The sequence below is a fragment of the Sphaerodactylus townsendi genome, linkage group LG09 (genome assembly GCF_021028975.2).
Source record: "Sphaerodactylus townsendi isolate TG3544 linkage group LG09, MPM_Stown_v2.3, whole genome shotgun sequence".
NCBI lineage: Eukaryota > Metazoa > Chordata > Lepidosauria > Squamata > Sphaerodactylidae > Sphaerodactylus > Sphaerodactylus townsendi.
The window spans coordinates 71,521,875-71,549,057 of NC_059433.1; the positions used below are offsets into that span (position 1 = coordinate 71,521,875).

The 27,183-nt window shown below is 47.8% G+C and overlaps 1 protein-coding gene across 3 annotated transcripts in view; it reads right to left on the reverse strand.

The window, feature by feature from the left end:
* Positions 1-26,798, reverse strand: part of EFR3A (EFR3 homolog A) — an 83,411-nt gene extending 56,613 nt beyond the window's left edge. Inside the window, exons 1-4 of one of the 3 annotated variants that reach the window (XM_048507625.1) lie at positions 26,738-26,798; positions 13,698-13,788; positions 7,391-7,467; positions 2,762-2,889 (exon numbers count right to left, since the gene is read on the reverse strand). In XM_048507625.1, coding sequence (XP_048363582.1) covers positions 2,762-2,889; positions 7,391-7,467; positions 13,698-13,710 — 218 coding nt within the window. In that variant the 5' untranslated portion in view covers positions 13,711-13,788; positions 26,738-26,798. Of the gene's footprint in view, positions 1-2,761; positions 2,890-7,390; positions 7,468-13,697; positions 13,789-22,541; positions 22,710-26,737 lie in introns of those variants that run through there. The other 2 variants (XM_048507626.1, XM_048507624.1) reach the window with 2 other exon arrangements.
* Positions 26,799-27,183: the final 385 nt, after the last annotated feature.

Sequence of the window (27,183 nt, forward strand, 5' to 3'; positions counted from 1 at the left end):
GGGGCATTTCCGCTCTTGCGAGTCAATTTTAAGAAACCTCCCTTGGAGTACAGAACAAGGGAAGGAATTACAACGAGCCCTTGTGTATATCCATCTAAGCTTGGGCTCTTGGAGTATACTCAGATAGTCTGCCATCAGATTGGTTTTGAACTCCTTGAAGGCCCATCAGAACTCCTTGAAGGCCCATCACTCCAACGTCTTCAGAAGTCACCATCGTTGATCTCCATTCTCTGGAGAAGACCAGCTAGGAAACTTGGAGAAGTGAGAGACTCCAAATGTAAGTTATGTGTGCCCTGAAGAGTACTCCTTCGCCTAAGGCTTGGCCAGATCTTTCTGGACCTGTCCCACCATGTCAAATAAGCTCGGCCCATTGAAACAAGTTGTGAGCCTTGGACTTCTCTGAGGTGCTGCAGGTGTACCTAGCAAGCTTCTTGACTCTGCAGTAGGACATGGTTCAAAATATCTGTTTCTGCAGAATCCTTCAACCAAGATGGGACAATTGTAGCATGTATTCAGAAAAGAATAAGGTTGTAATTAGGGACATGAGAAACTATCCCTGGACTCAGCAATCTATAGAAATTTCACAGAGGGTCTTGGCCCTGGATATCCTTGCATTTGGAGAGCATGGGGGTACCCTGGATATACAACATAATGCCCATCAGAGCACAGATCGCGTCTAGATACTCTACCATTTCCTCTGCAATGTGCATTCAGATGCACACTCAAATGTTTTTATTTTTTTAAATTTATTTAATTTAATATATCGCCCCATCCCCGAAGGGCTCTGGGCGGTGTACAACATAAAAACCGTGTATAAAATCATCGTAATCAGACATCCACAAATATAATAAAAACAACAGTTGTATCCCAAGATGGCATCCCACCTAAACCTAATTCTCCTAGAGGGAGGAGGGAGAGGTAATGGGTCCTGACGGAATTAGGATCTGTAGGTCTTAGTAATTGTTCCCGATGATATTGGGGACCTATGACCTGCGGGGGGGGGGGCACAATTCAGTTGCTGGTTGCTCCAAAGGCCCGGTGGAACAACTCAGTCTTACAGGCGCTGCGGAAATCACCAAGGTCCCGCAGGGCCCGGACAGCTGGAGGGAGAGTGTTCCACCAGGCCGGGGCCAGCGCCGTAAAGGCCTTGGCCCGAGTGGAGGCCAGCCGCATCATTGACGCATGTTGACGCTGCCTTTGTACTCCAGTACACACAACTGGAGGTAACATTTGGGTCTGTTAGGGGGTCAAAGCTCCTGTATCATAAAGTCTGATACAAACATTTCCTCACAAAACTCACTGAGATTTGCATCTGACTAAAAAAAGCATGGAATGGATCAGTCCATCAGCGAATTCAAAACTTTCCGTGCGGAGGGCAAAGAAGGACAAAACCCATCGCGATTTTTTTTTTTAAGTAAAGACTTCGGAGGAAATGACTAACTACAATTACTCAGATACAATTAAAGACAATCTCATCTAATCCCCACTGAAATCAATGGGACGAGTTAGTTTTTTTTTAAAAAAAAGGTTTAAGACCATTGATTTCAGAGCAAGTAACATGAAATATATTGGGCCCCGATCCGACTGAGTGCAGATCCGTACATGGAGAGGATGGTGGGGAAAATAACAAGCCTCATTACGTAGAAGGCTTATTAGGAAAGAGATGGGGAGGGGGAGCCAATACAGCAATAGGGTTACAGAAATTTGTGTGCTGGGGTGGCCAGATCTGGGTAGGGAAATTCCGGAAGACTTTGTGGGTGGATCAGAGGCGTAGTCGGGGGGGGGGAATGGTGCCTGGAGACAACACCTTCTCCAGGCACCCCCCCCCACATCTCCCTGCACTTAGGGGTGGAGCTGCCCACCACTGAGCCCGCCCCCCCCCCCGGCCTCCATGCAGGCCGGCTTTTGCCCTCCCCGGGAGGCAAAAGCCAGCCTGAATGGAAGCCAAAGGGGCAGGTCTCAGAGAGTGGGGATGCCCACTGCCGAGCTTTGTTTCCCCGGCCTCCTTGCAGGCATGGCTCAGCAGTGGTGGGGGTAGGTAGGTGCTGCGGCCGGTAGGTGCTGCAGCTGCCCGTCACCAAGCCCCGCCCCCCTCCTCCGTGCAGGCCGGCTCCTGAGCTGACCTGCTGGGAGGTAGGGGTGGGTCTTGGTGGCGTGCAACATGGTCACCCATCATGTGGGGGGACACCTGGTGTCCAGTGCCCCCCCCAACATGACTGAAAGGCGTGCGCCTGGGGACATGTGGATGTCTGATTACGGGGATGATGTCTGGCGGGGGATGAGGGGAACTGTAGTCCATAACATCTGGAGGGTTGCGAGTTTGACACCTGTGAACTAGTTCAATAACATTCAATGCCGGTGCATGGCCCAGTATTGGGGCTTGGTCCAACTTCTTCATGTCAGTAGGTTTTAGCTACTTGTAACAATGTTTTAAAAGCATCCATAACCTTAGAGAAAACTAACTGCATCAGCTGAGATAAGGCTTGAATACGTACAAAGTTACACAACACAAAGGGGCAAAATTTATTACCTTAGCTACTGGAACAAATTACGCAACAAAGTACTAAATTGTGCCACAAATGGAATTTTTAAAAATGGGGAAGGTTAGCAGTGACAAAAACACTCTTCTTCTGGGTCACGACTCTGTCTACAGCTGCATAGGCCTAATTATTCTGATTATTCTGAATAGATCTGTTTAGAATTTGGTTGTTGCATTCCATCAGTATTACAGGTCCATGAAAGATAAAGATGGCAACCTTACCCGTAACGGTGCCTGACAATATCCCGGCTCAGCCGTTCTGCTAAGTAAGCGCCGATCCGGTCAAGCTTCTCGGGAGCAGAGACGGCGTAGAACGTCAGCTTCTCCATGTCGGCTTTGACGAGCCCATCCTAATCGCGAAAAAGTCATCAATCACGTTTCTTTTTAATCAATGGAAAGTAGGCAGACTCTTCGGCTGCAACTGCTGGAGGTTAATCAGCGATGGCTTCCCAGATAAATGAAAACAACACATGAGGCTACTTTATACTTCATCAGGCCACCAGTCAGTGGTGGGATCCAAAAATTTTAGTAACAGGTTCCCATGGTGGTGGGAGTCAAACTGTGGCGTAGCGCCAATGGGGCTGGGCAGGGCACGACGGGGGCGGGGCATCCTGGGCGGGGCTGTGGCAGGGACGCAGCCGCTGCGCCGGTCCTTGGGCAGGAAACGAATGCACGCAGGCACAGGCTGCCCTGCACGCCGGTGCACCTCCTGCTAGACTGATTCATGTTCTGCGCGCTACTGCTGAGAGGAGGGGCGTAACTAAGGCAAAAATCACGTGGCAAAATCACCAATTAGTAACTCCCTCTCGGAACACACAAATAATCAGTAACCTGCTCTCGGGAACCTGTGAGAACCTGCTGGATCCCACCTCTACCACCAGTCCGTTAAAGCCCGTAATGTCTCCTCTGCCTTAAGAGAAGAACTTTCAAAACCCTCGTCCACGAAAAATAGGGGGGGGGGGGGAAGAGAAAAATGCTAGGGGGCAATAAGGTTAAAAGGCACTGTGCCAAGATGGACTAGCTTTGGACTAGCCCAATCTCATTTGGTCTCAGAAGTTAAGTAGAGTTGGCCGGGTTAGTACCTGGATGGGAGACCAACAAGAGGATCCAGAAGCAAACAATGTCCCACCCAGTGGTGGGATCCAAAATTTTTAGTAACAGGTTCCCATGGTGGTGGGATTCAAACTGTGGCGTAGCGCCAATGGGACTGGGCGGGGCACGACAGGGGCGTGGCCGGGAATTCCGGGGGCGGGACATTCCTGGACGGGGCTGTGGCAAGGACGCAGCCGCTGCGCCGGTCCCTGGGCAGGAAACGCATGCATGCACACGCAGGCTGCCACGCACACCGGTGCACCTCCCGCTAGACTGCTTCAAGTTCTGTGCGCTACTGCTGAGAGGAGGGGCGTAACTAAGGCAAAAATCACGTGGCAAAATCGCCCATTAGTAACCCCCTCTTGGCACACACACACATAATTAGTAACCTACTCTTGGGAACCTGGGAGAACCTGCTGGATCCCACATCTGGTCTCACCACCTCTGAACATTTCTTGCCCAGAAAGCCCCACGGGATCACAACCAGGGGTGGGATTCAGCCGGTTCGCACAACTTTGGCAGAACCAGTTGTTAAGACGGTGCTTGTAAACAGCCAGCTGTTAAATTATTTGAATCCCACCACCGGAACCGGTTGTTAAATTATTTGAATCCCCCCACTGACCACAACTCTGACCTGGATGACTCAGGCTAGCCTGCTCTCATCGGATCTCAGAAGCTAAGCAGGGTCGGGGCTGGTTTGTACTTGGATGGGGGACCACCAAGGAAAACCAGGGTTGTCATGCAGAGGCAGGCAATGGCACAGCACCTCTGTTTGCCTCTTGCCTTGAAAACTCTACAGCAGGGGTCTTCAAACTATGGCCCTCCAGATGTTCATGGACTACAATTCCCATCAACCCCTGCCAAGTGGTAGGGCTTATGGGAATTGTAGTCTATGAACATCTGGAGGGCCACAGTTTGAAGACCCCTGCTCTACAGGGTCAGTATAAGTCAGTTGCAATGTGATGGCAGTTTCCGCCACCAGGACCTTGGAGACCCGCGTTCAAATCCCCACTTTGCCACAGTAAATTTGCTGTGAGGTTTTAGACCTGCCGCTTTCTCTCACCATTGAACCTAGAACCTAGAAGAAGAAGAAGAGGAGTTTGGATTTATATCCCCCCTTTCTCTCCTGTAAGGAGACTCAAAGGGGCTTACAATCTCCTTGCCCTTCCCCCCTCACAACAAAAACCCTGTGAGGTAGGTGGGGCTGAGAGAGCTCCAAAGAACTGTGACTAGCCCAAGGTCACCCAGCTGGCGTGTGTGGGAGTGCACAGGCTAATCTGAATTCTCCACAGCTCAGGCGGCAGAGCAGGGAATCAAACCCAGTTCCTCCAGTTTAGAGTGCACCTGCTCTTAACCACTATGCCACTGCTGCTCCTACTTCACAGGGCAGTTGTGAGGGTAAACTAGAGGTAGGGGAGAACAGTGTTGTAAGTCCCTTGGGTTCCAGTTGTGAAGACAAGTGGGGAATGAAGCTCTAAGTCAGGGTTCTTCAAACTATAGCCCTCCAGATGTTCATAGACTACAATTCCCATGAGTCCTACCATTTGGTCCTGTTGGCAGGGGCTGATGGGAATTGTAGTCCATGAACATCTGGAGGGCCATAGTTTGAAGACCCCTGCTCTAAGTAAATGAACAGAATTATCTGCAAGTATAAGGTCCTGGATTTCTTATCCTTCTGGTGCCTATTCTCTCCAAAAAGCCAACACTTGGTCACCGGTTTTACTGATGGAAAATGAACTTCTTTTTTTTACAAAAGAAACATGAAAGGCATTCATCTGGCGCACACATTTTCCCGAGCATTTGATCGCCCCACTTATTTCTGTGACGAAAACTAAGTATTCATTAAAAAGAGAAAAATTTCAGATTCCCGCAGGGTAAAATTAAATTGTGCGAAGGCAGGAGATGCAAATTAGCACGGCCAATAACATATACTTCCAATGAATTAGGGGGGGGGGGGGATTTGGTGGAGTGCCTGTGGAAGATGAGGAACAATTCATTAAAACTACAACACTCCACAGGGCTAAATGTGAAAGCAAAGGAAGGCTGCCGAGCCATCAGTCATTGCAGATAGTCAAAAGGATAATAATGTACAACGTCTGAAGCTCGGGACGATGAAGAAGAGGAGTTTGGATTTAGACCCTGCCTTTTTCTCCTGTAAGGAGATTCAAAGGGGCTTACAAGCTCCTTTCCCTTCCTCTCTCCACAAAAGACTCCTTGTGAGATAAAGGGGGGGGGGGGGCTGAGGCAGTTTGGAGAAAACTGTGACTGGCCCAAGGTCACCCAGCAGACTTCACACGTAGGAGGTGAGAAACAAATCCAGCTCACCAGATAAGAGTCCGCCACTCATGCAGGGGAGTGGGGAATCGAACCCAGTTCTCCAGGTTAGAGGTCACCACTCTCAGTCACTACACCACGCTGGAGTTTGCTCTACATCGCTAGACCTCAAACTGTAAAAACCTGAGGACTTGATGCCTTTTTTTTCCAGCTTCTTCAGTTTTCAGTTTTTAACTCAGCTTGTTTCTGTTGCTTCTTCCCTGGAACCTTTTTATTTTGTTTTGCTTCTGTCGGGTACTGATTTTTGGAATCAATGCTGCTGTCCCAACCCTTGCTGAATATATTAGAACCGTGGTGGCGAACCTATGGCACCCCAGATGTTCATAGACTGCAATTCCCATCAGCCCCTGCCAGCATGGCCAATTGACCATGCTGGCAGGGGTTGATGGGAATCGAAGTCCATGAACATCTGGAGTGCCATAGGTTCACCACCACTGTATTACAGGGGTCTTCAAACTATGGCCCTTCAGATGTTCATAGACTACAATTCCCATCAACCCTACAACTTGGCTATGCTGACAGGGGCTGATGGGGATCTGAACATCTGGAGGGCCATAGCTTGAACCTGCTGTATTATTAGAAGGTTGCTGTATTAGAAATCAGTGGCGTACTGCCACCGAGCAGCCCCGGGGCAAGCTGGTAACACTTCTTAGGTCCTGGCAAGGCTGTCTTATTCCTTGCCTGTGTCAACTCTGCAGTAGGGGTCTCTGCACGGCTGTCCTATTCAGTGGCGTAGCGCCCAGGGGACAGGGGGACGTCTTGCACCGGGCACGCACTGGTGCAGGGGTGGGGACATTCTGGGGCAGGGGCATGGCAGAGGAACATGTGCCCTTGGCATAGTTCCCCCTCGTTACGGCTCTGGTCCTATTTCTTGCCTGAACCAACTCTCGAGTAAGTCTGCAGCAAGCCCAGCAGTGACCCCCTCCTTGCAAGGAGCACAGGGAGACATTTGCCCTTTCTCCCCTCCTCCATTTAATCCTTACAACAACCCTGGGAGGCAGGTTAGCCTGAAATTGTATGACTGACCCCACGTCACCCAGCAAACTTTCATGGCAGAGTAAGGATTTGAATCTGGGTCTCTCTAGTCCTAGACCAGCGGTTCTCAACCTGTGGGTCGCGATCCTTTGGGGGTCGAACGACCCTTTCACAGGGGTCGCCTAAGACTCTCTGCATCAATGTTCTCCATCTGTAAAATGGATAAATGTTAGGGTTGGGGGTCACCACAACATGAGGAACTGTATTAAAGGGTCGCGGCATTCGGAAGGTTGAGAACCACTGTCCTAGACCAACACTCCAACCACTACACTATTTACCTCTAAAACTGTTGCTTTCAGTTCATGTTTAAGGCTACAATCGACAAACTTCTTCTCTCTTTTATCTGTTTTAGCTGCAGCAGCATCGGGGCTTGAGAATGACATCACTTACTTTGGGGTCTTCAGGAAAGATGTTATCCACTAGACGTTTGTAGCGTGGGCGCAGAGCAGCACAGCAACAACAGACTCCTGGGAGGGGGAATGGGACAGAAGACAGACGGGCGTTTAAAGAAGAAATAGAAGGAACCAAATGAAGCTGCAAAATAGTGGGACAGGGCAGCAGAAATGGTAAAAGCCATGGATTTCGAACAAGAATTCAATCTGGACAACAAAGGGTATTATTCAAAGAATGTGGTCTGGTGGTGATAGATAGATAGATGATAGATGATAGATGATAGATGATAGATAGATAGATAGATAGATAGATAGATAGATAGATAGATAGATAGATAGATAGAGAGAGAGAGAGAGAGAGAGAGAGATGATAGAGAGAGAGAGAGAGAGAGAGAGAATGATAGATAGAGAGAGAGAGAGAGAGAGAGAGAGATATGGAGAGATAGATAGAGAGATAGATAGAGAGATAGATATGACACAATCCCTTAGATCTCGATATCGCTCTCTCTCTCTCTCTCATATTAAGTGCATAAAGAGTGACTTATGGATGTCACCTTTATTTCCAAAAGAAAGACAAAACACACAAGGACCTCCAAGCCTGATGCAGAAGAACAAGGGTCTTCAAACTACGGCCCTCCAGATATTCATGGACTACAATTCCCATCAGCCCCTGCCAGCATGGCCAAGTGGTAGGCCTCATGGGAATTGTAGTCTATGAACATCTGGAGGGCCATAGTTTGAAGACCCCTGCAGAAGAAGAAGAAGAAGAGTTTGGATTTATATCCCCCCTTTCTCTCCTGCAGGAGACTCAAAGGGGCTTACAATCTCCTTGCCCTTCCCCCCTCACAACAAACACCCTGTGAGGTAGGTGGGGCGGAGAGAACGCCGAGAAGCTGTGACTAGCCCAAGGTCACCCAGCTGGCATGTGTGGGAGTGCACAGGCTAAACTGAATTCCCCAGATAAGCCTCCACAGCTCAGGTGGCAAAGCTGGGAATCAAACGTGGTTCCTCCAGATTAGATACACGAACTCTTAACCTCCTACGCCACTGCTGTGTGTAGAGTTCGCCAAGCTGTGTGCTTTAAAAGCCCTGAAAAGCCCTGAAATTCTGAGCCAAGGCAAGAAGCGTGTGCCAAAAAGAAAAGAAAAGAAAAGAAAAGGAAGGGGAAGGGAAAGGGAAAGGGAAAGGAAAGGGAAGGGAAGGGAAAGTTACCAAAGGGTCTTTCCACACCAAAGAACTCCACTCAGGTTACATTTAATTGGCTCTCTCCCGTCACACATCTTATACTTTCCCCTCTCATGGCTTGGCAAAGGGAGGAGATAAGTTTCCTTGCTCCTCCCATGCCCTTTCAAGTCTGATGTCCTCATCTCCTCTGACCTCTGTACCACCCATCAGCCCACCACTTTCGTGTCCTCCCTAATATTTGGATCTGACTGCATCCTTCAGGCCTGCCTTAACCCGGAAGGAATGTCCTCTACCCCTCTGGACACTGCGATAGGTAGCCAGCCCTTTCCTGTGGCATGGGTAGGGTTGCCAGTAGAGGCAGTGTGCTCACGAGGACATGTGGGGTCAAATGTTCCCAGGCACACACCAGCTGGTCACATGGGGGGGGGAGAATTTCCCACCAGACCCCTCTCCTAGGTCCTGTCCCGCCAGGCTGCTCCTGGCAGGAATCAGCGGTGGCGTAGTGGTTAAGAGCAGGTGTACTCTAATCTGGAGAAACCAGGTTTGATTCCCCACTCTAAGACACGCCATCTGGGTGACCCTGGGCTAGTCCCAGTTCTTCTGAGCTCTCTCAGCCCCACCTACCTCCCAGGGTGTTTGTTGTGAGGGGGGGGGAAGGAAAGGAGTTTGTCAGCCTCTTTGAGACTCCTATAGGAGAGAAAGGGGGGATATAAACCCAACTCTTCTTCCTTCAGTGGCAGAGCGTCTGCCAGCTGCCTGATTGGGCCATCTCTGGATGCCTCTTGGCCCCGCCCCATCACGCTCCTCCTTCAGCTGGTAGAGCCCTCTGCTGACTCAAAGAGCAGCCTGCTGGGGCCAGGCCAAAGGGAAGCCCATGGCAGGCTCCCAGGGGTGTAATGAGGCAGCCCTGGGCAAACTGGAGCCCTGGGAAAAACCTGAGTTGGATGCCCCCCCCCATGGGCGGCCACTCCACCACGACCAAATTTTTTTTGCACCAGACCATTGGTGCCTGCAGGGGGTGCATTTTTAGACATATCAGCACCACAATTTCAGCATATCATCAGGAGACTGTCCTTATGCTGCTCCCCAAGTTTGGTGAGGTTTGGTTCAAGGAGTCCAAAGTTATGGACTCCCAAAGGGGGTGCCCCATACCCCATTGTTTCCAATGGGAGCTAATAGATGGGGGCTACCCTTTTGAAGGTCCATAACTTTGGACCCCCTAAACTAAACTGCACCAAATCTTGGGGTTGCCATCATGACAGTCTCCAGATGATACCCTGAAATTTTGGTGCTGATACATCCAAGAATGCCCCCCCCCGCAAGAACATCCCGAAATTTGCCCAAGAATCTTTGTTTTGCATTGAGTTTTCTGCATTGCTGTCAATGGGGGTTGCAGGCTGGCGGGGGCACATTTCTGAAGGCACAGTCTCAAAACTTTCAGGGTCTCATCAGGAGACTGCCCTAATGATACCCCCCAGGCTTGGTGCAGTTTGGTTCAGTGGGGCCAAAGTTATGGACCCTCACAACTGTAGCCCCCATCTCCTATTAGCTCCCATTGGAAACAATGGGGGATAGGGGCACCCCCTTTGGGAGTCCATAACCTTGGACTCCCTGAACCAAACCTCACCAAACTTGGGGGGTAGCATAAGGACAGTCTCCTGATGACACGCTGAAATTTCGGTGCCACTAGCCTAAAAACCGCACCCCCTGCAGGCCAACAATGGAAAACCACTAAAATACCCAAAAACGAACCCAGCATTTTGATGCCCCCCACAAGGTGATGCCCTGGGCAGCTGCCCACCTTTCCCAATGGGCATTACGCCAGTGCAGGCTCCTGCTGGCTAATGTAAGTGGGGCACAGGGGTGGGAGGCAGCTGGAGAAGGTGTTGCCCCGGGTGACATTTCCCCCCCACGCCTCTGGTTGCCAATCCCACCTGAAGGTCTCCTGGAATCGTAGTGGATGGCCACTCTACAGAGATCAGGTCCCCTAGAGACCTGGAGAGACTCCCAAGTCATCTGGAATTTTGGGAGGGTGATTTCTAGAAGAAGAAGAAGAGTTTGGATTTATATCCTCCCTTTCTCTCCTGCAGGAGACTCAAAGGGGCAGACAATCTCCTTGCCCTTCCCCCCTCACAACAAACACGTTGTGAGGTAGGTGGGGCTGAGAGAGCTCCGAGAAGCTGAGACTAGCCCAAGGTCACCCAGCTGGCGTGCGTGGGAGTGTACAGGCTAATCTGAATTCCCCAGAGAAGCCTCCACAGCTCAGGCGGCAGAGCTGGGAATCAAACCTGGTTCCTCCAGATCAGAGTGCACCTGCTCTTAGCCACTGCTCTTAGCCACTACGCCACTGCTGCTACACATTATTCCCCACCGAGGTCTCTCCCGAAGGCATCCCATCCCTAGATTCTGGAAGCAACCAAGCAGGGGACGGGAGGAAAGGGAAGGAAAAGCAGCTTACCTAAGACAATTAACGGGATTTATTCTGAGATCACATCTTATCATCACTGCCAAGTTATACAATGATAAAACTTCACAAGCAATCTACGACAGCTTTAATTAAGACAGCCAGAGCTCTGGGCAAGGTGACTCAAAGGTCATTGGCTCAGGCAGTAGAACATTACGGCCTTTGGAAATGACCGTCGGCCTGGGCGGTTCAGCGAGCATCAGGCAGAACCCACAATTATCTGTCATTTATAATGGCCGCCTAATCCTTCAGTATTAAAAAATAGCCTCTGTTGTGCTTCATGAACCTATGAAAAGGCAAAGATTTCGCAGATAAAAAGCTCCATCTCCTTCCGTTCGGTCGGCTGCAGTGATTTTTTTTTAATACCTCCTTTTTTATCGTGCTTGGTAATTAGAACATCATTTCACTTCTGACCAAATGATTCACTCAAGTGAAAACATTTCATATATTTAGAAGGAAAGGGCTTTCATGTGAGCACAGAGACGCTTTTAATTGCAAAAAAAAGTGTGTTATTTTAGAATAAAATAAAATGAGATTCCATCCAGCCATTTGGCGGACCAACAGCTTAACTTTAAAGCCATTCTTTTCCTCCAAAAAGTATAATATGGGGAGAGGCACAAATATTGCATAAGAGAAAATCTACTCTGTCTGTCTGTCTGTCTGTCTGTCTGTCTGTCTGTCTGTCTGTCTGTCTGTCTGTCTGTCTGTCTGTCTGTCTGTCTGTTGTTTAGATTTGTATACCCGAGGGGCTCTGGGCTTCTCAGCAAAAAATGTTAAATAGTGTTTTATATGGCCCACCTGAAGCAAAGACAGTGGGTAAAGAGTCCAGCTAAAGAGTACAACTGAAAGTTGTAACATGGATAATACCCTAAAGGAGGAGGAGGAGGAGGAGGAGGAGGAGGAGGAGGAGGAGGAGGAGGAGATGATGATGATGATGATGATGATGATGATGATGATGATTTTGGATTTATACCCCATCTTTCTCTCCTGTAAGGAGACTCAAGGTGGCTTACAAGCTTCTTTCCCTTCCTCTCCCCACAACAGACACCTTGTGAAATAGGTGGGGCTGAGAGAGTTCCGAAGAACTGTGACTAGCCCAAGGTCACCCAGCAGAAATGTAAAAGTGTGGAAACACATCTAGTTCACCAGATAAGCTTTTGCCACTCAGGTGGAGTGGGGAATCAAACCCAGTTCTCCAGATTAGAATCCACCTGCTCTTAACCACTACACCCTGCTGGCTCTCAGATCTCTTGGCACTTCCATCTTCTCACTTTTGGCCTAATTTTATTCATTTTATTTTATTCCATTTGTATGCCACCCTTTCCCTTACAGGCTCAGGGCAGCTTCCATCAGATAACAACAGGAAGTCTGCTTTTCTTCTTTAAAATGCTTCCCACTCCCACCCTTCCTATTTCTCTGTTTGCAGCCACATCCAAAGAAGCAAGCGGCGTCTGGAACAGTGTGTGTCTCCCTGCTGTTTGCCAGAGGCTAAAAGATGAAAGGTTCCAAATGTCTACCTGTGCTTGTAAACTTATACCTCCCAAAGCTGTGAATGGTACGGTTGAGCACAAGGTTTAAAGTGTTTCCTTTTTCGCATGAAATTGTGGTTGGATATAATACAGCTGCCAGCCCGCTGTTGCGTGGACAAACAGCACTAAAAGGACAAGAGCCAAAGAGTCTATCTTAGATATATGGAAGACTTAACAGCAAAAAAAATGTTATTTTTTTGAGACTAAGAATAATAATTTGGATGTATATCCCGCCTTTCTCTCCTGCAAGGATTCTCAAAGCAGCTGACAGGCTCTTTCCTTTGCTCTTCCCACAAGAGGCCCCTTGTGATGTTGGTGGGGCTGAGAGAGTTCTGAGAGAACTGGGACTAGCCCAAGGTCACCCAGCTGGCTTTATATGGAGGAGGGGAAAACAAACCTGATTCACCAGATTAGTATCCGGCGCATATGTGGAGGAGTGGGGACTCAAACCTTGTTTTCCAGGTTAAGATTCACCACTCATGACCACTACAGCTTTCAACTGCCACCAGAACAGGGACAGGCACACCTGTTTGAGAGCAGCAGTGGCGCAGTGGTTAAGCCGCCTCCTCCTCCTCTTCTTCTTGTAAACCCAGTGACATTCTCTTAAATCCATTGGGCTTGAAGAAGAAGAAGAAGAAGAAGAAGAAGAAGAAGAAGAAGAGTTTGGATTTATATCCCCCCTTTCTCTCCTGCAGGAGACTCAAAGGGGCTTACAATCTCCTTGCCCTTCCCCCCTCACAACAAACACCCTGTGGGGTGGGTGGGGCTGAGAGAGCTCCGAGAAGCTGTGACTAGCCCAAGGTCACCCAGCTGGCGTGTGTGGGAGTGCACAGGCTAAACTGAATTCCCCAGATAAGCCTCCACTGCTCAGGTGGCAGAGCTGGGAATCAAACCCGGTTCCTCCAGATTAGATACACGAGCTCTTAACCTCCTACGCCACTGCTGCTCCTTCAGTGTGAGGGTGTAACTTAAAGATTTCAACGTCAGTTACTTGGAAGAAGGTCTCTGGTTAATGAACTTGTATTGACTCTACTCCACAGCTTCACAAAATGCAAATATTTCTACAGTGAAGCCTTTTCTTCAATGCTCTGCAACCCTAGGCATATATTGCACCAACACACACTTACCTTTCCGGACCATGATTTGGAAACCAGCAGCAAATACTTCGCATGAAGTTAAAGTGACGATCAGCGAGCAACCCAGGTGGCAAAGCCTGACCTACAAAGACGGAAAGAATGAAGTGAATTGTTAAATTAACTTGTCATGCCAGAATCCACAAGGATGTTGCTTGTTTCCTGTAATCTTCTAGAACAACTGCACAAGGAAGATTCCCACACCCTACCCCCAACCAAAGCACAACGTTCACATCAGGAGTAGACCACTGAAGGAATGGGATTCTATTTGTAAAAAAATTGACCTTTGTGTGATAAAACAAAGATGTTTTATTGTTGGCATCTCTGTCCGGTTAAATTGGCTAAGATATATCCAACCAATGGGGATCTTTGTTGGAGATGAAGAAGAAGAAGAGTTGGATCTATATCCCCCCTTTCTCTCCTGCAAAAAGACTCAAAAGGGGCTGACAAACTCCTTTCCCTTCCTCTCCTCACAACAGACACCTTGAGAGGTAGGTGGGGCTGAGAGAGCTCAAAAGAACTGTGACTAGCCCAAAATCACCCATCTGGTGTGTGTTGGAGTGCACAGGCTAGTCTGAATTCCCTAGATAAGCCTCCACAGCTCAAGCGGCAGAGAGGGGAATCAAACCCGGTTCCTCCAGATTACACCTGCTCTTAAACACTATGTCACTGCTGTCTAAAAGAAGTTGGCTCCAATGATCACATCTGGTGGAGATGTAGTAAAATAAAGCAATTTTGGTGGGAGATTTAGGAATTTATGAAAAAAAATACTTAGAACTAATTTTAATTTAAGAAAGAATTATTCCTATTGAATATAGTGGAACTAAGTTTAAATTTCAAATATATATAAAAATTATTTTATATATAACAACAGCTGCAAAGGTCCAGACAGCCAAAGGATGAAAGAAGGAAAATGCTCCACAAATTGAGGATTGGATGAACAAATTACTACAGTCTGCCGCATATGATGTTATCTAGTTTAATTAAAAATAAATGTATTGAAGATTATGCGGATGAATGGTGACCATTAATAGGTTACGGTATATGGAAAATAGAACAGAATGCACAAAATTAACAAAACATTTTAAATGTTAAAAAAATGTGATCTCCTCTTAATGAAAATAAATTAAGTTTCATGTTGTAAGGAATAGGAAAGGATAAAGTATTGAATTTTGGAATTGTCTATGATTATGGAAATTGTTGATCTTCGATTATTGAAAGCTTAGTTGGAAGTCTGAAAAAAGGAAAGGAAGTAAAGAAGCAAAATTGTTTAAGGATTATTAAACAATAATTTGAATAAAAATCGTAAGAATATTTTGTGTCAAACCTGCTTAGGTAGTAGTTGGATTTGGCAGTGTTTTGCTAAATGTGAAAATAATGTTACAGGTTTTTTCAATATGAAAGTTGTTTGTTTTCTGGGCTGTGTTGCCGTCGTCTGGTGGATCTGGTTCCTAATGTTTTGCCTGCATCTGTGGCTGGCATCTTCAGAGGTGCATCTTCAGAGAGAAGTCTGTTACACACTGTGTCCAGTGTATAACAAACTGTGTCCAGTGTATGACAGACTTCTCTCTGTGATACACCTCTGAAGATGCCAGCCACAGATGCAGGCGAAACATTAGGAACAAGATCCACCAGACCACGGCCACACAACCAGGAAAACCCGCAACCACCAGTTGAATCCAGCCGCGAAAGCCTTTGACAACACATTGAAAGTTGTTAGTTTACACTGTTATTTTAATAGTGTTAATAAAGTTCCCTTTAAAAAAAAGTACACCAGTGAAGTATGAAGTTGCCTCACATTTAATCAAACCATTGGCTCATCAAGAAGAAGAAGAAGAAGAAGAAGAAGAAGAAGAAGAAGAAGAAGAAGAAGAAGAAGAAGAAGAAGAAGAAGAAGAAGAGTTTGGATTTATATCCCCCCTTTCTTTCCTGTAGGAGACTCAAAGGGGCTGACAATCTCCTTGCCCTTCCCCCCTCACAACAAACACTGTGAGGTGGGTGGGGCTGAGAGAGCTCTGCGAAGCTGTGACTAGCCCAAAGTCACCCAGCTGGCGTGGTCTGTCTATGGTGGCTGGCAGCAGATATCCAAGGCTTCAGACAGAGGTTTTTCACATCATCCCCTGGTCCTTTTAACTGGAAATGCCAGAGATCGAACCTGAGACCATGCAAACCAGAGGCTCTTCTAATGAGCAACAGCCCCTCCCCAGCCCTGACAGCATGTCAGAGCTATTGCTGTGCTGATTAAACACCCATTATCACAGCTGGCAGGGTAATTATGAGAAGAAGCAGGTATACAGCCGATGGATTTCAGGTGGACTACTCCAAAACACGTTATCCATATCAGACCCCTGGTGGACTGTTGCAAAACAAATTGCCTGCATTGGGTCCTCCAACTGTGAAAGCAAAACCATTAGAGTCAGGGATGAGGCTGTATTTTATCTTCGCTTAAAGGCAGCTAATGAAACGTCTGCTCTGTACCTATTCTATCTTCACAGGAGCAAATGGTAGATGCTGGCTTACATAACCGAAAGAGGTGATCCCATGAATTTGTTGGCCCTACTGGGCCCAAGAGAAAGAGGAAACGTGAGGGAGAGCTCCAGAAGACAAAAACAGTCAGCATAGTGTAGTGGTCAAGAGTAGGTGGATTCTAATCTGGAGAACCAAGTTTGATTCCCGACTCCTCCACCTGAGTGGCAGAGGCTTATCTGGTGAACCAGATGTGTTTCCACACTCCTACATTCCTGCTGGGTGACCTTGGGCTAGTGACAGTTCTTGGGAACTCTCTCAGCCCCACCTACCTCCCAAGGTGTGGGGAGAGGAAGGGAAAGCAGGCTGTAAGCCACCTTGAGTCTCCTTACAGGAAAGAAAGATGGGGTATAAATCCTCCTCCCCCTCTTCCTCCTTCGGCAGGGAAAGCTTGCACGTCCCCCCCACCAGTGGAACTACAAAAGTTCTTCAGAAGAGTAGGTCAGTTCCGCTTACTGTTTCCCCCCCACACACAGAACATACACACACACACTGATTATAACCATCAGAAGCTGCTCTTATTTGGGTAAATCTACCGGGGACGCACATTTGCTTAGATTACACCCAGAATTAATGTTCCGCTAATTGCTGGCTCTTGAAGGAGCTTCTGAATGGAAAAGCAGGTCCTTTCCACAGTAAGTATTATTATTAACAATCAGAGGCTGATGGTAGGTTGCAACAAGGAAGCCAGGAGGGTGCGAGGAGGGAGACGGGAGCGATTATTCTTAGCTCTGAAAACCAATTACGTTCTTGCTAAGAAAGAATCGGGCTGACTTTCAGATCCGAAGCTCAACGAGGAGAGCCAGCGGTTGCCAAGGTCACCAAGCTGGAATGTATTGGAGTGCACAAGCTAATCTGGTACACCAGATAAGCCCCCACAGCTCATGTGGCCCAGTGGAGAATCAAACCCGGTTCTTCAGATTAGAGCGCGCCTGCTCTTAACCACTACACCACACTGGGGCCCCTTCCGCACACGCAAAATAATGCGTTTTCAAACCACTTTCACAACTGTTTGCAAGTGAATTTTGCCATTCCGCACAGCTTCAAAGAGCACTGAGAGCAGTTTGAAAGTGCATTATTCTGCATGTGCGGAATGAGCCTGGCTTAGGCTCAGAGTATGTGTTGAGCCCAAGATCACCCACTATGCTTTCATGGCAGGTATCATGGGGATTCAAATTCCAAAGAGCAACCTTTTCAGCTCAGGCAAGCCCTACCAAAATGGAACTGAGAGGGCTTCCCACGCCACAGGCGCAATGCGATTGTAAGAGATGCTTTGTTTTATGCGGACTAGCAGCAACGCCCAACGCGCGAGAGGCTTTGGCCATTCATTCGCTTTGAAGAACCCACATCTCTTATGGCTATTCAGGGCATGATTGCTGAGGACGCTGAACTGAAAGGTTCGGTGACAGATCTCAAAACCTAAGCAGTGGGCCTGTGATGGTCAGTGAGGGGAGCAGCAGTGGCGTAGTGGTTAACAGCAGGCATACTCTCTAACAGTGGTGGGATCCAAACAATTTAGTAACAGGCTCCCATGGTGGTGGAATTCAAACTGTGGTGTAGTGCCAATGGGGCTGGGCGGGGCACGACGGGGGCATGGTCGGGAATTCCGGGGGCGGGGCATTCCTGGGCAGGGCTGTGGCAAGGATGCAGCTGCTGCACCAGTCCTTGGGCAGGAAACGAATGCACGCAGGTGCAGGCTGCCACACACGCCGGTGCACCTCCTGCTAGACTGCTACAAGTTCTGTGTGCTACTGCTGAGAGGAAGGGCATAACTAAGGCAAAAATCACGTGGCAAAATCACCAATTAGTAACCCCCTCTCGGCACACACAAATAATTAGTAACCTACTCTCGGGAACCTGTGAGAACCTGCTGGATCCCACCTCTGCTCTCTAATCTGAAGGAACCGGGTTTGATTTCCCGCTCTGCCACTTGAGCCGTGGAGGCTTATCTGGGGAATTCAGATTAGAACCAACACAAGTTCATTAACCAGAGACCTTCTTCCAAGTAACTGACATTGAAATCTTTAAGTTACACCCTTTCAAGCCCAATGGATTTAAGAGAATGTAACTGGGTTTAGAAGAAAGAGGAGGAGAGGAGAAGGAGTTTGGATTTATATCCCCCCTTTCTCTCCTGGAAGGAGACTCAAAGGGGTTGGCAAACTCCTTTCCCTCCCCCCGCCCCCAACAAACACCCTGTGAGGTGGGTGGGGCTGAGAAAGCTCCGAAGAACCGTGACTAGCCCAAGGTCACCGAGCTGGCATGAATTGGAGTGCACAAGCTAATCTGGTACACCAGATAAGCCTCCACAGCTCAAGTGGCTCAGCGGAGAATCAAACCTGGTTCTTCAGATTAGAGCGTGCCTGCTCTTAACCACTACACCGCACTGGCTTAGGCTCAGAGTATGTGATAAGCCCAAGATCACCCACTATGCTTCCATGGCAGGTATCATGGGGATTCAAACTTGGATTTCCCAGATCCTAATCGGACCCTTTAACCACTACACAGCATTGGCCCGATCATGTTTGCAGCGAGTTTGACAACCACCAGTGGTTGGTTCTAATGATGGTGCTTTCCTCCAGTACAAGGAGCTGTCTCGTCACACAAGAGATGAGACCCCACCTTTCTCTCCTGTAAGGAGACTCAAGGTGGCTTACAGGCTGCTTTCCCTTCCCCTCCCCACAACAGACACCTTGGGAGGTAGATGGGGCTGAGGGAGTTCTGTGAGAACTGTGATTAGCCCAAGGTTACCCGGCAGGAATGTAGGAGTGTGGAAACACATCTGGTTCACCAGATAAGCCTCTGCCACTAAGGTGGAGGAGTGGGGAATCACACCCTGTTCTCCAGATTAGAATCCACCTACTCTTAACCACGACACCACGCTGACTGTTTTTATCTTCTGGAGCACGCCCTCACGTTTCCTCTTTCTCTTGGGCCCAGTAGGGCCAACAAATTCATGGGATCGCCTCTTTCGGTTATGTAAGCCAGAATCTGCCATTTGCTCCTGTGAAGATAGAGTAGGTACAGAGCAGACGTTTCATTAGCTGCCTTTAAGCGAAGATAAAATACAGCCTCATCCCTGTCTGAGTCTTGTGGCTGACAGTTCTTTGTGATGGAGGAAAATGCCACCTCCAGGGAAATGGATCTTCTGGATCTAGCCCCTGGAGGGAAAAAAGGGATTCCCCCCCCCCCCCAAGGATGAAGAAAGGTATGATGAGGCTCGCATCTCACCTATCCACCGGAGATGACAACCAGGCCTTCTCCTACCAAACCTCAAGGAAAGAACGTTGTCATACATGCCACTGCTTAAGAACACCTGACAGAATGAAATTACCAGGAAGGTAAATAGGACTCTCTCAATTTCCACAGTAACAGCTCCTGAGGAAAATATTTAGTCATACAGCATATCAAACTGATGGCTGGGTAGAAAAGTATTAGATTTTCATAAAAGCATGTGACAAGCCTCAAAACATGTACCCGGTACGTTCAGGCCTAGTATAAATAGCAAGTGTTATGACATTGTTACCATGACAACTGCCACAAGTTTGGATTTGGGGATTTCGCCACGGAATCGAACAGCAAAGAACCAAAAACCAAACATGCAAGTCAGTCTTCAGTGAGGATTGTTCAGAAGTGTGTGGGAATGTATATCAAAAAACAAGGCGTGAAACCAGAAGGTAAAATCTGTTTGTCTGCAAGAGTAAGATACGTATTTTGTAATCAGTTGCCTCCCCTTCAGAACAGAAATTCCACCCTCTCAACTAAGCAGGGAAGGAAAATAACAATACATTTAGAGAATGTGAACATTACAAACTTAAAGTAGATATGCTGGTTGAACTGACGTAGCATCCCTCCGAAGAATTCTAGAAACTGCAATTTGGAGTGCGTGCGGAGAATTCTGTTAGCAATCCTTTGGTCCCCAGAATCACAGAGTTGGAAGAGACCCCAAGGGCCATCAAGTTCAACCTCCTGCCATGCAGGAAGATACAATCAAAGCACTCCTGACAAATGGCCATCCAGCCTCTCTTTAAAAACCTCCAAAGAAGAAGACACCATCACTCTCCAAAGCATTGAATTCCACTGTTGAACACTTGAGCTGGGGAACCAGAATAGCTTGTGCACTCTGACGCATGACAGCTGGGTGACCTTGGGCTAGTCACAGTTCTTCGGAGCTCTCTCAGCCCCACCTACCTCACAGGGTGTTTGTTGTGGGGGTGGGAAAGGGAAAGGAGACTGTAAGCCCCTTTGAGTCTCCTTACAGGAGAGAAAGTGGAGATATAAATCCAAACTCCTCCTCCACCTCTTCTTCCTCTCCTTCTTCTTCTTCAGTGTAACAGTATTACATCACTTCGAGGAAAAACCCATAAGTGACATCCAGGAATTACTGTGAAGTCACTGGCTAACAACCCTAGCTTCGCCTCTGCCACAAAGCTGCTAGACAGTCTCAGGCAAGACACGGGGATAACTGGTTTGTCTTCAGTGCTGCTGAAAGGATTACCAGACAATTAAGCAAAGTGCTCTGAATACGTCACTGCTAAGTAGCCTTATATCTAACACACAAAGGCTGAGCAGGATTAAGATACAGGACCCAGCAAACCTGGAAGGAGGAGGCCCAGCAGCTTTGCAAATAAAAAAGAAAGAATCAAATTGTAAAAATGGTGGGGCGGCAGGGCAAAGAACTCAAAACGCGAAGGAGCAACATGTGCGCACGAAACCCAGAGTCTGGGCAGAAGATCAGGTTGTTGCAGCAACCAAAACAACACCATATATTGTGGTAGGGGCCTCCGCAGCCAGGAGGCGTAGGTGACAATTGTGGTAAGGGGGTAGCAAAACAACACCGAGGCAGATGGGGAAGTGGAGACGTAGCCAGCATGGGGGTGGGGATAGTGGGAGGGAAGGAGAGCCTGAGCCAGGGGGATGCGATTCCCCAGCCCCATAAGTTCTCCTTGTATAACAAGGCAACAATACAAATAGAGGAAAGAATAATTATGATGGTCCAGGCCTCCAGCAACGCACCTCTTGAAATTCTCTCCACTTAAAGGCAGAGGGGGTTTGCCCACCTTTCCCTTCGTTGCCCAATTTAACGATTGATCAACTTTTCCCTTCTGCTGGACAAAAGTGCATTTTGCTAAGATCTGTACAAATAATAGAACGGCGCAGCTGTGCCAAGTTGTGCAATGGTCCAGGAGGCCACTGCTCTAAATCAGACTAAGTTCCCATCCTGTGGACCCCGCCCCCCCCCCATTATTGGGGTCGGACGCCTTTTATTATGTATTATGGTTTTTTGCTGTTTTATGAGTTTTAAGCTATTTTATGGGATGGAGCCTATGTGTTTATATTTGTACGACCGCTCCTGTTGATGTTGTAGTGAATGTTGTTCACCGCCCGGAGCCCTTCGGGGATCGGGCGGTATACAAATTAAATAAATAATAATAATAATAATAATTACTCCCCACAACCTTCCACCACAAGGAGCCAGTGTGGTGTAGTGGTTAGGAGCAGGTGGGTTCTAATCTGGAGAACTGGGTTTGATTCCCCACTCCCCCACCTGAGTGGCAGAGGCTTATCTGGTGAACCAGATGTGTTCCCGCACTCCTGCATTCCTGATGGGTGACCTTGGACTAATCATAGTTCTTCAGAACTCTCTCAGCCCCACCTACCTCACAGGGTGTTTGTTGGGGGGGGGGAGGAAGGAGCTTGTAAGTCCCTTTGAGTCTCCTTACAGGAGAACATAAGAACTAGCCTGCTGGATCAGACCAGAGTCCATCTAGTCCAGCACTCTGCTATTCGCAGTGGCCCACCAGGTGCCTTTGGGAGCTCACGTGCAGGATGGGAAAGCAATGGCCTTCTGCTGCTGCTGCTGCTCCTGAGCACCTGGTCTGCTAAGGCATTTGCAATCTCAGATCAAGGAGGATCAAGATTGGTAGCCATAGATCAACTTCTCCTCCATAAATCTGTCCAAGCCCTTTTTAAAGCTATCTAGGTTAGTGGCCATCATCACCTCCTGCAGCAGCATATTCCAAACACCAATCACATGTTGCGTGAAGAAGTGTTTCCTTTTATTAGTGCTAATTCTTCCCCCCAGCATTTTCAATGTATGCCCCTGGTTCTAGTAGTGTGAGAAAGAGAGAAAAAATTCTCTCTGTCAACATTTTCTACCCCATGCATAATTTTATAGACATCATTGGGGGGATATAAATCCTAACTCCCCCTCCTCCTCTCCCCCTCTCCCTCCCCTTCTTATTATGCTCCTCCTCCTCCTCTTTCAATGCATGGGAGCATCCTTGACCTCCTCCCTCCATCTCCCATGCCCACCTCTCCATCCAGAGCCAGGATCTGCAGATGCCCGTACATCAGCACACTTTGACTAATTCAGTACCACGGACAGCGGCAAATGTCAATAGAAAGTTGATTCCGAGCAGCACCAACAGCTTGCCGATACGCTGCCTACGAAGTTTTCCAGTTACATAAGGCTGTTGGGGAGGGGGATAAATCCACCATGCACAATGTAATATCAGAACTGGTGATGATTCTGGCCAACAGCTGTCATCCACCCGCTTTTTTACAGCCCACGCCACACAAGTATTTTATTATCAAAGGGTTTCTTTTCCAAATTCAAAAAACAAAATTGTCAAAGCAAACTGGTTCAAAATGTGGATATTTTTACATCACACAAGCGGATCACTGCTAATGGCAAGCTGCAAAAAAAAAATCTGTTTTGATGTTATATCCTGGACTCTGGAAATCAAGGTCAAATGCGGGAGGGGGGTTAAAATTTTTAAAAAGACAATGGGTCAGAGGCAGAACATCTGTTTTGTACCCCCGGTTCGATTCCTGGCCAGCCCCTTTGAAGGATTTCAGGTCCCAGGGACAGGCCTATCCCACTTGAGATGGGGCTAGCCCATCTCCTTAGCAAAGAATGGGGGATGGGGTACCCCTTTTGAGGGTCCATAACTTTGGACCCCCTAAATCAAACTGCACCAAACTTGGGGGAGTCCCATCAGGACAGTTTCCAGATGATACCCTGACATTTTGGTGCTGATACATCCAAAAATGTGTCCCCTTCAGGAACATCCCAGAAATTTGCCCAAGAATCTTTGTTCTGCATTGAGTTTTCTGTATTGCTGTCAATGGGGGTTGCAGGCTGGGGGGGCACATTTCTGAAGGCACAGTCTCAAAACTTTCAGGGTCTCATCAGGAGACTGCCCTGATGATACCCCCCAGGCTTGGTGCAGTTTGGTTCAGGGGGGCCAAAGTTATGGACCCTCAAAACTGTAGCCCCCATCTCCTATTAGCTCCCAATGCAAGCCTTTATTGGCATAGACAACAGTACAACAATAATAAAAATGGATTAAAAAGCATATACAATACAGGAAATAAATGTTAGGTTGAAGGAAATCTACTGGTGTTTAGTAATTTCCAGGAGAAAGTCTGCCACTATCATACAGAGAGAAGGATCAGGATTGTCCAACAAGTAGTGTAATCTAATTAAATCGGGGCGATCTGGTAAATGTAAAGGAGTAAGATTCACATACTTGGATCTGATTTCCTTGAATCTGAGACAGTGTAGTAATTGGTGGGCCAGAGATTCAACTGAGCCATCATTACATGGGCACAATCTTTTAGCCTTTTCTTGCTTATTAAATCTGCCATGTAACAAGGCAGAAGGCATAACATTAAACCTGGCAAGCATTATGGCTCTCCTTTGAGCAGGGTTTATTAAGCAATACAGGTAGTGTGCCAAGTGGCCCCATTCAAATTGGAGAGAAAAATACAGGGGGGAGCATGTTTTCTTGGCTGCGGTGATTAGGGTAGAGAACGCTCTCCAATAGTTGACCTTTTAATTTCCTATAAGCTTCTGAATAGGACAATGGGCAAAGTGAATCCACTGACAGTCCAATAGAGGCCATTTTTTCTTCAATTATGGAAAACCAGGTGTTGGAATGGGTGTCAGAGAGCAGACGGTAGACCAGGGAATTACAGTCCAAGAGAAAATGAATTCGCAGCCAGAATCTAAAAGCCCTCAGCCAAGCAGCTGATTCCAAGGAGTTTTGACCTAACTCCAGACAAAGGGCTGCATAGGGCATGCAATTTGGGGATTAGCTCCCATTGGAAACAATGGGGGATGGGGCACTCCCCTTTGGGAGTCCATACCTTTGGACTCCTTGAACCAAACCTCACCAAACTTGGGGGGTAGCATAAGGACAGTCTCCTAATGATACGCTGAAATTTTAGTGCTGATATGTCTAAAAATGTACCCCCTGCACGCACTAGTGTCCTGGTGCAAAAAAAAATGGTCATGGTGGAGTGGCTGCCCTTGGGGGGGGGGGGGCATCCAACTCAGGTTTTGCCCAGGGCTACAGTTTGCCTCGTTACGCCCCTGTAAGGCGGTGGTGGTCAGAGCCACGGCTTGGTGGTGAAACACACTTAGGCTCATTCCGCACACGCAAAATAATGCACTTTCAAGCTGCTTTCACAACTGTTTTTGCCATTCCGCACAGCTTCAAAGAGCCCTGAAAGCAGCTTGAAAGTGCATTATTCTGCGTGTGCGGAATGAGCCTTTGCTTGCCCAAGGTCTCTGGTTTAGTTTCTTGCATCTGAAGTTAAAAGGACCTCCAAAAGCCTCTTTTGCTTGGAAATTTGGAGAGCTGGTGCCAATTGGAGTAAACAAATGGTGTCCATGTGAAGAAGTAGAAGAAGAAGAAGAGGAGGAGGAGGAGGAGGAGTTTGGATTTATACCCTACTTTTCTCTCCTGTAAGGAGACTCAAGGTGGCTTACAAGCTCCTTTCCTTTCCTCTCCCCACAACAAGTTGAAGGAGTGCATGTTCCTAAGCAGGGTTTCCCTGACAAAAACATCCAGAGAAATGGGTAAACCAGCGTGGAAGCAACTTGCGTACAATTCAACCAGGTCTGGAAATCTAAATATTCTCTGTGGTATCACAGGATTAAGTACACAAACTATTTTTGGCTAATGCTCCCTTAAGGAAGGTTTTAGTAGTGCCCGGTTCCAATCTTTTCCTTCTGCATATCTGCAGGTTTGCTTTAGAAAGGCCCAGTTGGACTCTATCAGTCCATGTGCATCTAATCAGGTTCATCAGGTTCTTCACTCCCCATTTTATGCTTCCATGCGGTCCATCTGAATCTAGTTTTGTTAAACTTTTCTGGTTCGGAAGAGGAGCGAATTCAATTTTTGTCGGCAGATGCCCTTCCATTTATTTCTTATACTGTTGCCTCTTTTATTTGATCATCAGTTACTAGTAGGAGGAAAATTATAACAATCTTGATGCACCAATTAGCCTACCTGTTTAATTATTTTAATTTTGTCTGACTTTTTCTATTACTCATACATGCATGCTTAGTTTTGTACCTGTTTTAACCTGTATTTGCTCTGACTGTCTTGGCATGGCCTACTATAGCAACGACAATGAAGTTATTAATTCATTCAACATGTTCACACCCCTGTGAGCCAGCATTGTGTAGTGGTTAAGAGCAGGTAGACTCTAATCTGGAGAACTGGGTTTGAGTCCCCACTCCTCCACATGAGCAGCGAACTCTTATCTGGTGAACTGGATTTGTTTCCCCACTCCTACGCATGAAGCCTACTGGGTGATCTTGAGCTAGTCACAGTTCTCTGAGAACCAGAGGCGTAGCAAGGGAAAATGGCGCCTGGGGGCAACACCTGCCCTTCATAAAGGCTGAGATCAGGTCTTAAAAAGAATGTCCCACTGTTCCCATTACGAAGCTTGTGGGGCTAGTGGTATGACTGGAGGGTGTAGGATCTTGCTTTAAATTAAGCAGATCTGGACTTTAGCTACCCCGTCCATTGGGATTATTATTATTATTATAGCATGCTGGAGAAGAGAGGCTCCTCTGAACATGTGCAGAGTGCACCATGGTTTTTAAGGAAGCAGCAGGGATTCTCCCCTTGCAGTGCAGTCTGAAGCATGGTTGCATCCTGCACTGCAAGGGAAGAATCCCAATTTCTTCCATAAAAGCTCCCTGCAAATAGAAACCCAGCACAGCCAGCCCAGAATGGGGAGAAGCATTCTCCTTGCGCTGCTAGCGTTCACTTTGCAGTGATTAAAAATGAAAACCCTTAAAAGGGCTTCCAGTGCCAGATTCCAACACATACAACGCAGGAGCCACGGTGAACTCTGCACATGTTCAGAGGCGCCCCTCTTCTTCACAGTGCTGAAAAATAATAATAATCATCCCAATGCACAGGGCAGCTAAAAGTAAACCAGAGACTGGGTTTTAAGAGTTACGTGCTCCGGGAGCTGCCCCTTTATTGCGGGTGTGTGTGTGTGTTACTGATTGGGTTTTTTAGCTATTTAGCCGATTCCCCCAAATTAAGCCCCGCCACTCCGGGCATGGAGCCGCAGCAAAAGGGGAATCGGGGGAAGGAAGCGGCTCTCCTCCCTGCCCGCCTCCTTCCTGCAACCCGAGCCGCTCCTCCTCCCCTATAGGCCGGGCCCCAGCCTGGATCCACAATGTTGCGACACGCACTCACCTGCTCGCCTCCGCTTCCCGCTCTGCCTCAGCCGCCGCCATCTTGGGCCCGGCCCGCCCTATTAAAGGCTCCGCTAGGGCGCGGTGCATGATGGGAGTTGTAGTTTTCGGCCCCGTCCCCGCCCCCTAGCGGGGGAATAGCGCTGCCGAGGTTGCTAGAAACCGGGGAGATGGTAACGAAGCAACTTTGTGCAGAGTTGTTTTGCTCTGAGCCCATTGATTTTGGGAGGTTTCGTTGGCGGTGACTGAACTGGGCATGGGAATGGGATTAAAGTGTTTCAGTGCAATCCTATGCAGAGTTATTGCAGTCTAAGCCCATTGGAATGAATGGGTTGAGGCTAGAACAACTCTATGCTATGCAGAGTTATTTCAATCTAAGCCCATTGGAATGAATGGGTTGAGGCTAGAACAACTTTATGCTATGCAGAGTTATTGCAGTCTAAGCCC